The following is a 14,826-nucleotide window of genomic DNA, read 5'->3' as shown; positions in this document are numbered from 1 at the left end:
TCCAAAAATAATATTTTAAGGATTACATTTCGTAAAAATCATGCTAGTTTTTTGTCCTGGTTTAGTGAGGAATCACCACTCTGGAAAACATATTGGTCCTGACATTATAGTGCAGTCCTACGGTCTATGTTATGTATTAATTTCAGCAATGGCAGGCGAGCTACAGCAGGATCCTGGTAAACGACCTGTTATTACATTACAAATGAGGGTTAGAGTATTGGCCATAATACACAGCGACCTCCAGTGATACACTGCTAATGACTCCATCTGTCTCTGGACTGCAGACCACAGGAGCTACTAGTGCTGTAATGTACTGAGGTAGAAAGGGCGGGCCCAGAGAGGACGTGCCCAGGAAGAGAAGTGACTCCATAAGTGATTGTCTAAGAAATAAAAATGTAAATATATGTTGTATATTAGGTTAGAAAGTGAGGAAATAACAAATGGTGGATGAGTCTTAGTAACAAAACTCTAATCTCTTGGGTTCAAATTTAGTTCGTTCTGTGATTTATGTTTTTGACTGTTTTTCTAAGGCAAACGTTATACTCAATGGACAATAAAAGTTTGTCCTCATCATTCATGCTCTCATGCAGCCAAACAGAAAGACATCAGTGAAGTGACGCCATGGCTGCAATGAGATCGATCTCGTGCCAACCAATCAAAACTTTAAAGGAACACAGTGACGAACACACAAAAGGACCATGCGAGCGTGACGGATGGACAAACAGACAGAGAGGACTGTGAGCATCACAGAGAAACTGAGTGAGTTAAAGGGAGGAACGTGATGAGAGGAAGTGAATGGCAAATGTCAGAGTTGTGTCTCCATCCCAGTCTTCTGGCTTTGAGAGAGGCATCTCACCTCTGAGACAGCCGTATAGCTTTGTCTTGCAGCAAGTGTAGAACGTCCAAAAGACAGAGACTGGACTAATGGGGACATATATTTTTATTCCACCGACCAGTCAGACTATTCATGTGTAATGAAACACATCAGAATATAACTTAATGAGGGAGGGATATGTCTCCTCCGCTACACAGCATACAAGTAGACTTGTGTGTGTATGTGACCCTGTTAATGTATCCCTTCTAAAGCATGACTAATCTGTAGTAACCAAGAATACCGTCAAGGACATGAGGACCGAGTTAAACAACATTTAAAACCGCACACTTCATGAGTAAAAGAACATGATATTACATTTCCCCTAAAGAAGGTAATAACGGAAGCTTTCATTATTTGCCACATAGGTCACGTAATGAATTTCTACTCAGATTTCAGAATAATGGTTAATAATGTCAGCCATTAAAAGCGTGGAGGGAGAATGTTTATTGGAAAGGTGAAGGCTATAAGGAGAAAGTTAATTGTGCTACAGATACTGTTGGAGTATGTCAGGGTACATGTGGTGTGACTACATCACAGTCGGGTTTAGATGGCTTCTCTGCTTTATGATTACACCCCCCCCGACACAGCAAGAAACAGGAAATGTTGTCTTCTCTGAAAGGACCAGCAAAATTATTGCTGAAACACACACACACACACACACACACACACACACACACACACACACACACACACACACACACACACACACACACACACACACACACACACACACACACACACACACACACACACACACACACACACACACACACACACACACACACACACACACACACACACACACACACACCTCTGTTGGCTAGCTAGCCTAATCTCTACTCTCAATGACACCTAGGAGAGAGGTGAGAGGGACAGAAGTGAAATGGTCAAATAAACCATTTGAATTGAAATTGTATCCGACTTACTGTCCTCATATAAAGAGATTCACTTTCAAATCTCAAGCTGCATAGTTTTTCTCTTAACAGCAGGTCATTATGAAAGACCGTTCCCCGTGTCCAATGGCTATTTTTTTTTTCATGGCAAAGCTCAAGTACACAAATGGTCCTAGAACTAAATTATCTGCTGACAGCCTAAAGCATGGATGGGAAATTTTGATGGGGGTGGGGGACAAAAACAAAATCAGAATCTCATTATGAGGGGCCGCAGTGGATTGGGGGTCTGCGTACCCACATCCATACCCACACATGTAGTCAGAAATTTTGTTTTAGAGGTAATTTCCTGCAATTCTACATATTTTGCCATGGGCAGAGAGAAGATTTTGTAATTTTTAACATACATCATGAAATTCAACAATAATTGCCATGAGGCGTAGAGAAACATTAGCAATTTAACAGTTAATTGCCTGCAATTATACACATTTCGCCATAGGGTGGAGAGAAATGTTTGCAGTTTTTAAAATGATATCTGAGTGAGTGACTAACAAATTCAACGGGGGCCCTCCGGTCAGTAATTGGATAGCTGGCTCAACTAATTTACCAAACAACATATTTTTATGCTGACATGGGCTAATTGAGTTAATGTCAGTGACTGACGTGAGAAAAACTGCTGATGCACAGCCACATTTCGAAATTGCAATGTGTGTATTCTACTATTCTAAGACCCCGACGGAGTCCCCCCAAAATATATATACAGTGCCTTCAGAAAGTATTCAGACCCCTCGACTTTTTCCACATTTTGTTACGGTACAGCCTTATTGTAACATTTATTAAATTGTCCCCCCTCACCAATCTACACACAGAAATGTTTCCTAATAATGACTCAGACCCTTTACTCAGTACTTCGTTGAAGCAACTTTGGCAGCGATTATAGCATTGAGTCTTCTTGGGTATGACGCTACACGCTTGGCACACCTGAATTTGGAGAGTTTCTCCCATTCTTCTCTGCAGATCCTCAAGCTCTGTAGGGTTGGATGAGGAGCGTTGCTGCACAGCTATTTTCAGGTTACTCCAGAGATGTTTGATCGGGTTCAAGTCAGGGCATTGGCTGGGTCACTCAAGGACATTCAGAGACTTGTCCTGCAAGCTTAGGGTCGTTGTCCTGTTTGAAGGTGAAACTTCACCCCAGTCTGAAGTCTTGAGCAGTCTGGAGTAGATTTTCATCAAGGATCTCTCTGTACTTTGCGCCATTCACCTTTCCCTCGATCCTGACTAGTCTCCCAGTCCCTGCCACAGAAAAACATCCCCACAGCATGATGCTGCCACCACCACGCTTCACCGTAGGGATGGTGCCAGGTTTCCTCCAGACGTGACGCTAGGCATTCAGGCCAAAGAGTTCAATCTTGTTTCTCATGGTCTGAGAGTCCTTTACGTGCTTTTTGGCAAACTCAAAGCGGGCTGTCATGTGCCTTTTACTGAGGAGTGTCTTCCGTCTGGCCACTCTACTGTAAAGGCCTGATTGCTGCAGAGATTATTGTCTTTCTGGACGGTTCTCCCATCTCCACAAAGGAACTCTGGAGCTCTGTCAGAGTGACCATCAGTTTCTTGGTAACCTCATTGACCAAGGCCCTTCTCCCCCCGATTGTTCAGTTTGGCAGGGCGGCCAGCTCTAGGATGAGCCTTGGTGGTTCCAAACATCTTCCATTTAAGAATGATGAAGGGCACTGTGTTCTTGGGGAGCTAGAATGCTGCAGCACTGTTTTGGTACCCTTACCCAGATCTCTGCCTCGACACAATCCTGTCTCAGAGCTCTAAGGACAATTCCTTAGCATGGTTAACTGTGGGACCTCATTTAGATGGGTGTGTGCTGTTCAAAGAAAAAACTATTGCAACTCCTTTGCAATAAGGAATTGAGACCAGGCTGACATCAGCTGAGTGCATACATTTAGAAAGTTCACAACACATTTGAAACTCTTCCTTTGTAGGCATCACCTCCCAAGCTATACATTTTATGAACCCAATGAGATTTCCTCCTTTCCCCTGTGGAATGTCCATGGCCCTCTCTTTGTTTAGCTATCCATCTTCTGGGCCTGACCCTGCTCTCTGATCCTAGGCAATTTCCTCTTATCTGATTAGGTCCATCTTTATAAATTAGTATACACACAGTTGCATGGCCTAAACTCCATTAATTCTCACAATAATCACTCGCTAAAAAGGATAAAAACAAACTACAGTTTAACAGAATCCATCAGTGACTTTCCAAATCATGTCCAATCAATTGAATGTACCACAGGTGCACGACAAGTTGTAGAAACATCTCAAGGGCGATCAATGGAAACAGAATGCACCTGAGCTCAATTTCGAGTCTCATAGCAAAGGCAATGAATACTTATGTAAATATGGTATTTCTGTATTTTCTAAAAACATGTTTTCGCTTTGTCTTTATGGGGTATTGTGTGTAGATTGCTGAGGATTTGTATTTATTGAATCCATTTTAGAATAAGTCTGTAACGTAATAAAACGTGGAAAAAGTAAAGTGGTCTGACAACTTTCTGAAGGCACTAATATTACACACACCACACACACACACACACACACACACACACACACACACACACACACACACACACACACACACACACACACACACACACACACACACACACACACACACACACACACACACACACACACACACACACACACACACACACACACATATATATATATACATAAAAACACAGTACCAGTCAAAGGTTTGGACAACTACTCATTCAAAGGTTTTTCTTTATTTTTACTATTTTCTACATTGTAGAATAATAGTGAAGACATCAAAACTATGAAATAACACATATGGAATCATGTAGAAACCAAAAAAGTGTCAAACAAATCTTCAAAGTAGCAACCCTTTGCATTGAAAGCTTTGCACACTCTTGGCATTCTCTCAACCAGCTTCATGTGGAATTATTTTCCAACAGTCTTGAAGGAGTTCCCACATAGCACTTGTTGAATGCTTTTCCTTCACTCTGCGGTCCAACTCATCCCAATCTATCTCAATTGGGTTGAGGTCAGGTGATTGTGGAAGCCAGGTCATCTGATGTAGCAGTCCATCACTCTCCTTCTTGGTCAAATAGCCCTTACATAGCCTGGAGGTGTGTTGGGTCATTGTCCTGTTGAAAAACAAATTATAGTCCTACTATGCGCAAACCAGATGAGGTGGCGTATTGCTGCAGAATGCTGTGGTAGCTATGCTGGTTAATTGTGCCTTGAAACCTAAAGAAATCACAGACAGTGTCACCGGCAAAGCACCCCCATACCATCACACCACCCCCTCCATGCTTCACGGTGGGAACCACACATGAGATCATCCGTTCACTTACTCTGCGTCTCAAAGACAAGGCGATTGGAACTTACATTTGGAATTTCCACCGGTCTAATGTCCATTGCTCGTGTTTATTGGACCAAGCAAGTCTTCTTCTCATTGGTGTCCTTTAGTAGTGGTATCTTTGCAGCAATTTGAACCATGAAGGCCTGATTCACACAGTCTCCTCTGAACAGTTGATGTTGAGATGTGTCTATCTTTAACTCTGAACTCCATCCTCTGCAGCAGAGGTAACTGAGGCGTCCTTTCCTGTGGCAGTCCTCATAACAGCTAGTTTCATTAAAGACCTTTTTTTTGCGACTGCACTTGAGGAAACTTTCAAAGTTCTTGAAATGTTCCGTATTGACTGACCTTCATGTCTTAAAGTAATGATGGACTGTTGTTTATCTTTGCTTATTGGAGTTGTTCTTGCCATAATAGCGACTTGGTCTTTTACCAAACAGGGCTATCTTCTGTATACCACCCCTACCTTGTCACAACACAACTGATTGGCTCAAACGCATTAAGGAAAAAATTCCACAAATATACTTTTAACAAGGCATAACTGTTAATTGAAATGCATTCCAGGTGACTATCTCATGAAGCTGGTTCAGAGAATGCCAAGAGTATGCAAAGTTGTCATATAGAAAATATTAAAAATAAAGAAAAACCCTTGAATGAGTAGGTGTGTCCAACCATTTCACTGGTACTGTAGCGGGCCGTCAATTGCCCATCCGTGGCCTAAAGGGAGCTTCCAGGAGAAACGTACCTCTGACAGTCAAATTGTATCTGGAGGTAAATTTGACACATTGTGATTGTATTGTACCAGCACAGAGAACAAGAAAGGGAGAGAAAAAGGTTCATACAAACAAAATGTTCTGTTTGTAGCAAAGACAAACCGAGGAAGTTCTTATCTGGCTGTATCGGGCCCTATTTGGCAGGCTGTCGTCTGATAGCTGGAGAATTGGCGAACTAGAGAGACAACAGGAGGAGAGGAGGATAAGTAGCTGAGAGCTGTAGTACTGTAATGCACCTGGGACTTCATCTCGTACAGTAGAGGGTTTTCTGGAGTCATCTGGATGGCTTCATCCCACCTCTTAACGGCCTCCCAGTGCCTGAGACGAACACAAACACAAAATCAAGGTTACATACTGATATAATATACACCAGGGATGGGCAACAAAAAAATCTGAATTCATGAGGGATCGCAGTGGATCAAGGAAATGCGTACCCTACCCACAGTCCAAGACATACAGTCAACTGATTTGTTCAATCAATTTATTTGTGCAGTTAAACTACTTAACTCTTAAATAAATGCATTATATCAGTAGCCAGGGCCGGCCCTAGCCTTTAGGGGGCCCTAAACGAGACTTGGTTGAGGGTCTCCCCCACCTTGCGGGCCACGGTGGCTTGGGGGTCTGCCTACAAACATCCATACCCCACATGCAGTCAGAGCCAACCCTAGTCTTAAAGCAAGTTTTGCTGCAATTCTACACATTTTGCCATGCGTGGAGAGAAGATTTCGAAACTTTATAAGAAGTGTCATGAAATGTAAAAAAAAAAAATGCCATGAGGCAGAGACGAAGAAATGAATTTCCTGCAATTCTATCCATTTGCCATGGGGTGGATTTTTTTTACTGTTTGAAAGCTAATCTCATGCAATTCTACACATTTTGCCATGACTTATGCCATGTTAATATGATATCTGAGAGAGTGACTAACAACCAAATGTCTAAATTGAACCTTCTGTATTGTTCTATTTTCACTCAACAGTAAGTTCAAACCCCGACTGATTTACAAAAATAATTTAAATTGATCTGCCGGCTAACATCTCGTGCCCATCCCTGCAATATGCGACTACTTTGGCTATACCAAGCTTACAGAAGACCAGGGAGTACCAGGAAAAGAACAAAGCACTGTGTGTACTAAATTACGCATTGCGTTTCTAAAAGATAAACTTTAAATTGTGATGTGATCTCCCGATTAAATGGGCAGATGGCAAAGTTGATGTGCTTGGTGCACATATCTCGGAAAAGTTTAGCAATCTTCCGACTACTAACTTTGATAGAAAACTTTGCAAAATAGATATGATCTTGAAACCGTGGTGACTGAAACACCTGTCCATCGAAGGGAAAATTAACCTGATTAATTCTCTAGTTTACATATTTATTCATGGCTCTACCGACTACAGGAAAATCATTTCAAGTAATGCGAGAATTCCTTTGGAATGACAAACCAGAGAAAGTTCAATGGGATATTTATATAATGAACATGCCTTGAGGGTTAAAACATATTAAAGGGATACTTGGGGATTTTGGCAGAGGCCCTTTAACTACCATGATAGCAGATACCCATAGACTTCCACTCATTGTGCTAACGCCAGTTAGCATTGGCTTGCTAAAATACCTCTTAACTTCCTTCATGCTGGACAAAGAGACATAAAAATGGTATCCACAAGTTCATCTGACTCTGGGGAAGGAGTTAAAGGGCCTCATTGCAAAAATCCCAAAGTATCCCTTTAAAGGATAGAAAGCATTCATTTTTACTCACCAATGTAACAACATGGTGTCATCAAAGACTTTGTTGTATTCACGATCTGGTTATCTATAGGTACAAACGGTTATGTATTTTGGTTATTACAACGCACTAATTCTCAACGTCATATGGAGGATCTACTCTGTGCTACAGAGTACATATGCTAGCTCGATAGCTAGCTCAAGCTGGCTAACGTTAGCAACTAGGCATGCTCGCATGTAATTATATTCCAGATCAAGTGTTGGCTGTGGTGAACTACAATGAACCAATCACAGGAATTGTGATGTCAACAAAAACCAGATCGGGCTCATGCGGCCATGCAGCACGCTCTTCGCAGACATTGTAGCTCTGTTATTTAGTGGGAACCTGTGATCACGGCAGACTCCGGTGCCTTCTTCCCATGGGCTCAAACTGAAAGAAAGTCATACCTGCTTGCCATTATTTTGTAGTACCACATCTGTTCACCTTTTTGGTTGACAACTTCTTTGCATGTGCTCTGTGAAGTCAGCTACTGGTGTTTTGTAACTTTTCCCGCCTTGCCTTAGTGCTTATGCGTTAGCTGACAGACATCTGGAATCTATCCATTTGGGATTTCTCTGACTCTCCATCAGCCAGTGAAGCACCTGCCTCCCCCTGGCTTTGGTTGCCAACTTAGCCTGCATGCTTTTAAAAGTTTTACTATCGGATGGGCCCCAGCCATTAATCTGTAAATCTCTGCTCTCTCTTTGCTTTGATCTGTGGTTGTGTTTTAGTTGTGTTAGTTGTTTTCTAGCTGGTCCACAATAGTTGGGCTGTAGCTTGCCAACCATAACCCTGGTGTTTGGCTAGGCTAATAACTAGTTGGCTAAATAGCTAACGTTAGCTGCATGTAGCTAACATTCTTTGAAAACTGGTTAGATGGCGTTATGTACAGTGCCTTGCGAAAGTATTCGGCCCCCTTGAACTTTGCGACCTTTTGCCACATTTCAGGCTTCAAACATAAAGATGTAAAACTGTATTTTTTTGTGAAGATTTCAACAACAAGTGGGACACAATCATGAAGTATCTGGATAAGAGCGTCTGCTAAATGACTTAAATGTAAATGTAAGTGGAACGACATTATTCAGATATTTCAAACTTTTTTAACAAATCAAAAACGGAAAAATTGGGCGTGCAAAATAATTCAGCCCCCTTAAGTTAATACTTTGTAGCGCCACCTTTTGCTGCGATTACAGCTGTAAGTCGCTTGGGGTATGTCTATCAGTTTTGCACATCGAGAGACTGAATTTTTTTTCCCATTCCTCCTTGCAAAACAGCTCGAGCTCAGTAAGGTTGGATGGAGAGCATTTGTGAACAGCAGTTTTCAGTTCTTTCCACAGATTCTCAATTGGATTCAGGTCTGGACTTTGACTTGGTCATTCTAACACCTGGATATGTTTATTTTTGAACCATTCCATTGTAGACTTTGCTTTATGTTTTGGATCATTGTCTTGTTGGAAGACAAATCTCCGTCCCAGTCTCAGGTCTTTTGCAGACTCCATCAGGTTCTTCCAGAATGGTCCTGTATTTGGCTCCATCCATCTTCCCATCAATTTTAACCATCTTCCCTGTCCCTGCTGAAAAAAAGCAGGCCCAAACCATGATGCTGCCACCACCGTGTTTGACAGTGGGGATGGTGTGTTCAGGGTGATGAGCTGTGTTGCTTTTACGCCAAACATATTGTTTTGCATTGTTGCCAAAAAGTTCAATTTCGGTTTCATCTGACCAGAGCACCTTCTTCCACATGTTTGGTGTGTCTCCCAGGTGGCTTGTGGCAAACTTTAAACAACACTTTTTATGGATATCTTTAAGAAATGGCTTTCTTCTTGCCACTCTTCCATAAAGGCCAGATTTGTGCAATATACGACTGATTGTTGTCCTATGGACAGAGTCTCCCACCTCAGCTGTAGATCTCTGCAGTTCATCCAGAGTGATCATGGGCCTCTTGGCTGCATCTCTGATCAGTCTTCTCCTTGTATGAGCTGAAAGTTTAGAGGGACGACCAGGTCTTGGTAGATTTGCAGTGGTCTGATACTCCTTCCATTTCAATATTAGCGCTTGCACAGTGCTCCTTGGGATGTTTAAAGCTTGGGAAATATTTTTGTATCCAAATCCGGCTTTAAACTTCTTCACAACAGTTTCTCGGACCTGCCTGGTGTGTTTCTTGTTCTTCATGATGCTCTCTGCGCTTTTAACGGACCTCTGAGACTATCACAGTGCAGGTGCAGTTATACGGAGACTTGATTACACACAGGTGGATTGTATTTATCATCATTAGTCATTTAGGTCAACATTGGATCATTCAGAGATCCTCACTGAACTTCTGGAGAGAGTTTGCTCCACTGAAAGTAAAGGGGCTGAATAATTTTGCACGCCCAATTTTTCCGTTTTTGATTTGTTAAAAAAGTTTTAAATATCCAATAAATGTCGTTCCACTTCATGATTGTGTCCCACTTGTTGATTCTTCACAAAAAAATAGTTTTATATCTTTATGTTTGAAGCCTGAAATGTGGCAAAAGGTCGCAAAGTTCAAGGGGGCCGAATACTTTCGCAAGGCACTGTATTTCCAAAACTTTGGTATACTTTAATGTAGCTGTAAGCTAGGTGATGAAAGCAATTAGCTGACTCATATAGCGCTAACATAATGTTAATGTTAGCAGGCTAGTAGGGCTAAGTTGATTTGTAACAAATTCATGAAGTATTTGCTTGTAAGTTTGCTTAAAATGTAAATGATTTAGTTAAATTTGAACTTATTTCTGTTGGGAGTTTACTTTATAGTAAATAGGCTGCCTTGCCAGGTCCTCCATATTACATCACTCCCCGGAAAAACAAATTCTGACATGACTTCGGCATTCTGATTGGCTTATGTAATAACTCGAAAAATAGAAAAGTGAGGTGTAACTTTGCATTGGGACATTTTATACGTATACTAATGCAAATTCGCAATTTACATGTAGTTACATTTATGCTCCCTACCATTAAGGCATTACAACTCTGATAAAACCTCAATTATACCGAAATTATATCTAACTCCAAACTGTTTTCCCAGCAGGCTACTAATAGAGGCTCATACTGTGTTTAAGAGTGGGTTTTGCAGATTAAAACCGCACATTTTCAGTGGATTGTCAAAAAAAAAACTGTTTTTGCTTGGTCATAATGTGTTATTGTTTGTATATTGAGGAGAGAAAAAAATAATTCAATCAAAAGAATAAGGCCATAACAAAATGTGGAAACAATTTGAGGGGTCTGAATACTTTCCGAATGCACTGTATATAAAACAATTGACAAGCTAAGCTACAGTATTATATAAAATACTTGCTACAAAAAGAATCCTCAATATATGGGGCAGACTCTGCCATGAAGAAAAACAGAATCAATAGAGCATATTTTCTGACCCTGTCCATCGGTGGCTCATTTTTGGAGTCAGGTCCATGAATGGTTGTTTTAATATCAGTGTTCAAACTGTAAACTGTACTGTTAGGGCACCTGGAAAAACCACGATCATCAGTCAATGGGAAATATCATTACCCTCTTGGGTAAAGTATTTATTTTAAGGGAAATACTGGTAGAAATGTTACAAATAGGGAAATTCAAGACCCTTGTAAGACATCACAGTAAAATGGAGGGATGTATTGCAAAAGGAAATAGCAAAATGGTATTATACTGGCAAAGATTTGTTAACCTGTGGACATCGAAGGGTTGGAATTAAGATCAGAATGAATGCTGGATTGGCCGCTGTGGGTAAAAACCCAGCACTTGCAGAAAGAGGAAAATAGGAATATGTACATTTATTTAACTACACATACCATACATTTGAGTGAAAATAGCAATAGAAGTATTGTTATCCGTTAATTTCCTCCAATCAGGGGAGGGGTCGTAGTGATGATTGTTTTTATATAAAGGGGATTAGAAATTATGCAAACAATTAAATTCACAGAACCCAAAGTATATCTGCAATATTAAAAAATATAAAATATAAAGTAAAAGGCCACAAAGAATAGAACCACCCCTCAGTTTTGTTGCGTTGATCTCTCCATGTGCCTCACTGGTTTGATACCCCACTAGTGTGAACAGGCTGAGCTATATTGAGATTCAGAGTTGTGGAATCGAGTCACACATTTGATGACTTGAGAATGGAAAATAAAGTGACTTCAGAATTGACTTGGAGCATTAAAAAACTCAGGACTCAACTTTGACTTGAGTCTGAGGACGTGAAATTATCTTGCCAGGTTGTGTCACTCATTTTGTGGCAGAGTTTACGTGGATTATGCTACACGCAGCCAGAGACCGTAGCCCGCAGCATCACCCTTGCAAAAAATAAAAAACTGCAACAGATTGTGGAGTGAAACAAACTCAGCACCCTAATTGGGACCAGCAAACTGTCAAATAAACACAGGTCGGGTGAGCTAGCGAACATATTTATCTGCTGTAGAGGAATAGGATCCAGTGCAGCGCAAAAAAAAGTTGTAGGGAGAGAGGATTGGCTCAAATAAATATGCTCATGAATATTAACTGTTTACTTCGCAAGCTCACCAGCAATGGGGCAACAATTACTATCATAGGCCAACTGGTCTTATGGTATGTAACACTTGCTTGACATAGATCATTTACTTATGAAGCTTGCACTTAGAATTTGTTGTTAAAATGAATTATTACTGTGGCAAAGACGCACCACAGGCGCTGCTCTCCAAACTCCCGCCAGTGGAGTGGTTTTTTCCTCTCTTGTTGAAACGTTTGCTGTTGCTTTCACACATTTAAAATGCATAGGCCCTATGTGGTAAATATATATTACATCTAATACTACAAGAATTACTAGCGTGTCATCATTCAATCCCTGTACCGTTCATTACAACACGTAGACATCTGTTTCATGTTCAATAGGCCTACGATACATTTTCAATTTATAGCCAACGATTTCTTACCCGGCCCTGAGTAGGCGCGATGTTTACAGTGCAATGGCCGTTCGCAATACTCTTGGTCGAAGTTCTGTTTGTTATTCAAGGTATGTTTTCCTTTGTTCGTGTTTCACGGTTTATGTCAGAGTTCCATGTGTCTGTGTCCTATGTCTGTCATTTTTGTTGTGCGCATAGAAATAGGCTGTGTCCTGCGCCCTAGGTTTTGGAGTCAGAAGAACGTTGAATACGATAAAATGATTGTTCCAGTTCATTGTTTATTTCCAATTGGGAAATAAAGTACATCGCCTTGGTCCGTACAATTGCCCTTATTTTAGCGCCCCAAAAACAAAATACTTCCAGATCAACTGTAATGTCAATACCATTGTAAAGCACAATTTCTCCCCTTTCCAACCAAATCAATTACATGACCTAAACGCTGCCCGTTTCTGCATAATTCAAGCAGGCAATGAGCCTCAAATGGTCTTTTTTTTAAATGGTGGGTGGGGAAGCGAAACTAATGCGTGATAGTGAGAAGGAGAGATGTCGTGTGGGAAAATTGCTTATTTTCACTCGATCTGTCCAATTTATCACCTTATCGCCTCTAAAATGTAAATAAAACACTATAAAGAGTTTATATAATGTGTCATTACATACAAATTCGACACAAACTTTTAAATAGGTATCGGGTTTTTAGGGCGGTGCTAAAGTGATCTTAGAAGTAAACAGCGGCTTTGAGAATGATGATCGCATGCAATGATGAAGCAAAAAAGGACTAGGTATCCCCCCTTACCCCCATCACTGTCCATTTCTTGTTTTTAAAGGATGAGAGTCGTGCTACACCTGGTGGAGAGAGATTGTAAGACAGAAATAGTTGCTTTATGCGTGCTGTACGTTACGACATGACATGTCCCGATGTAACGGAGGGTCCATTTTTTTCAACTTTTCTCCAATACTATAGAGCCATTACCATGTCGATCAACGCTTGAATAGAAATGTAGTTCACACCCCCGATTTTGAAGTCAACACAGTCGCTACAGACCCATTAGTTTTCTTTGTAGCCTCGTTTGAATGTTGCGGTTGTGCACATTTGTGCGGAATGGGGTGAGTTTACGTTAGGCCTACCAGTTTGAGCTCCTGTAAGACAGTTTCAATTTGGTTTCTCAGGGAGAGGGTATACAGTCAAGCCCTCTACCGGTGTCCGTTCAGATTTCATTTGTGCTATTGAGCCTGATACAGATGCCATTTCTTTTGGGCCATTGCCCTTGTATATGTGGTAAATCTACTTGGTGTATTTTGCATGATAGGGCACTTTCACCATTGGATCACCAAGACCTGTAAATAAATATACACTATGAGCATGTCAACCTGCCTTGCCTTCAGCTGATTTCATGCCCTTACCACAGCTACAAGGTCCTTGTTCTTCTTTGAAGATGTGTCTAGTAGCTTCAATAAAAAGACAAAGATTTGTAGTTGAAAAAGTCGTTGCATGTAGAGATTTTTTGTAGATTTTTAGCTTGCTCTAAGACTGCACGACTTGGACTTGACTCTAGTCTTGGCCCATTCTACATGAGGCTCGACTTGAGACTTGCTTGTGACTTGAATAATAGTGACTTGGTCCCACCTCTGTTGAGCTGTGGCAAACGGCATAAAATCTGACTCATTGTTGTGTTCAAGTGTTTAGATGCGGATGGGCCGCAACATCATGAGAAGCATTTCCCTTGATACAACTAGGAGTTCATTTAGCTCTAGACAAGACCTCTGATGTCTGTCTGGCAGGCAGGCAGGCAGAATGACCCACTCGACAGACATAGATCCGCCAATAGACTGATGCTGTAATACAACACCAATGCCCACAGATAGCCTCCCGTTTGATTAACCTTCATTGTGGAACGCAAACGTATGCTCACACTGTATGAACAGTGTAGGGTTGATAAAGAAAACCAATTAAAGTTATGAAATCAGATCCGCCCTGTGTGATTGTCCCTCATCGGAGGAGGATATGACATCTATTATCATGAAGAATGTGAGCTTATTAAATGCCATACGATATCAGTGGTAATCTATGGTTCAAGATGAGTCACCTCAGCTATATCTATTGTCTGGTGTAGTTGATGTGATCTGTCATTCAACTATGTGACTGACTCAGATAGGAAATGGTTCATGGAAATTTATGATGACTAGCATCCGCCCGTTTTCCCACCAGTATTCAAGTCTATTCTGTATTTCACTCATAGATTTGTGTTTCTA

At 41.0% G+C, this 14,826-nt stretch overlaps 1 protein-coding gene across 2 annotated transcripts in view; it reads right to left on the bottom strand.

The window, feature by feature from the left end:
* Window positions 1-14,826, bottom strand: part of ttc33 (tetratricopeptide repeat domain 33) — a 56,544-nt gene that overhangs the window by 21,905 nt on the left and 19,813 nt on the right. For both annotated transcript variants that reach the window (XM_046316904.1, XM_046316903.1), the window contains exon 2: window positions 6,165-6,246. In XM_046316904.1, the coding sequence (XP_046172860.1) occupies window positions 6,165-6,246 (82 nt within the window). The remainder of the gene's footprint in view (window positions 1-6,164; window positions 6,247-14,826) is intronic.

Source organism: Oncorhynchus gorbuscha, linkage group LG20 (genome assembly GCF_021184085.1).
Source record: "Oncorhynchus gorbuscha isolate QuinsamMale2020 ecotype Even-year linkage group LG20, OgorEven_v1.0, whole genome shotgun sequence".
In the NCBI taxonomy this organism is placed as follows: domain Eukaryota; kingdom Metazoa; phylum Chordata; class Actinopteri; order Salmoniformes; family Salmonidae; genus Oncorhynchus; species Oncorhynchus gorbuscha.
Note: the sequence above shows the minus strand (reverse complement) of the source record. Positions and strands in the feature narration are given on the sequence as shown.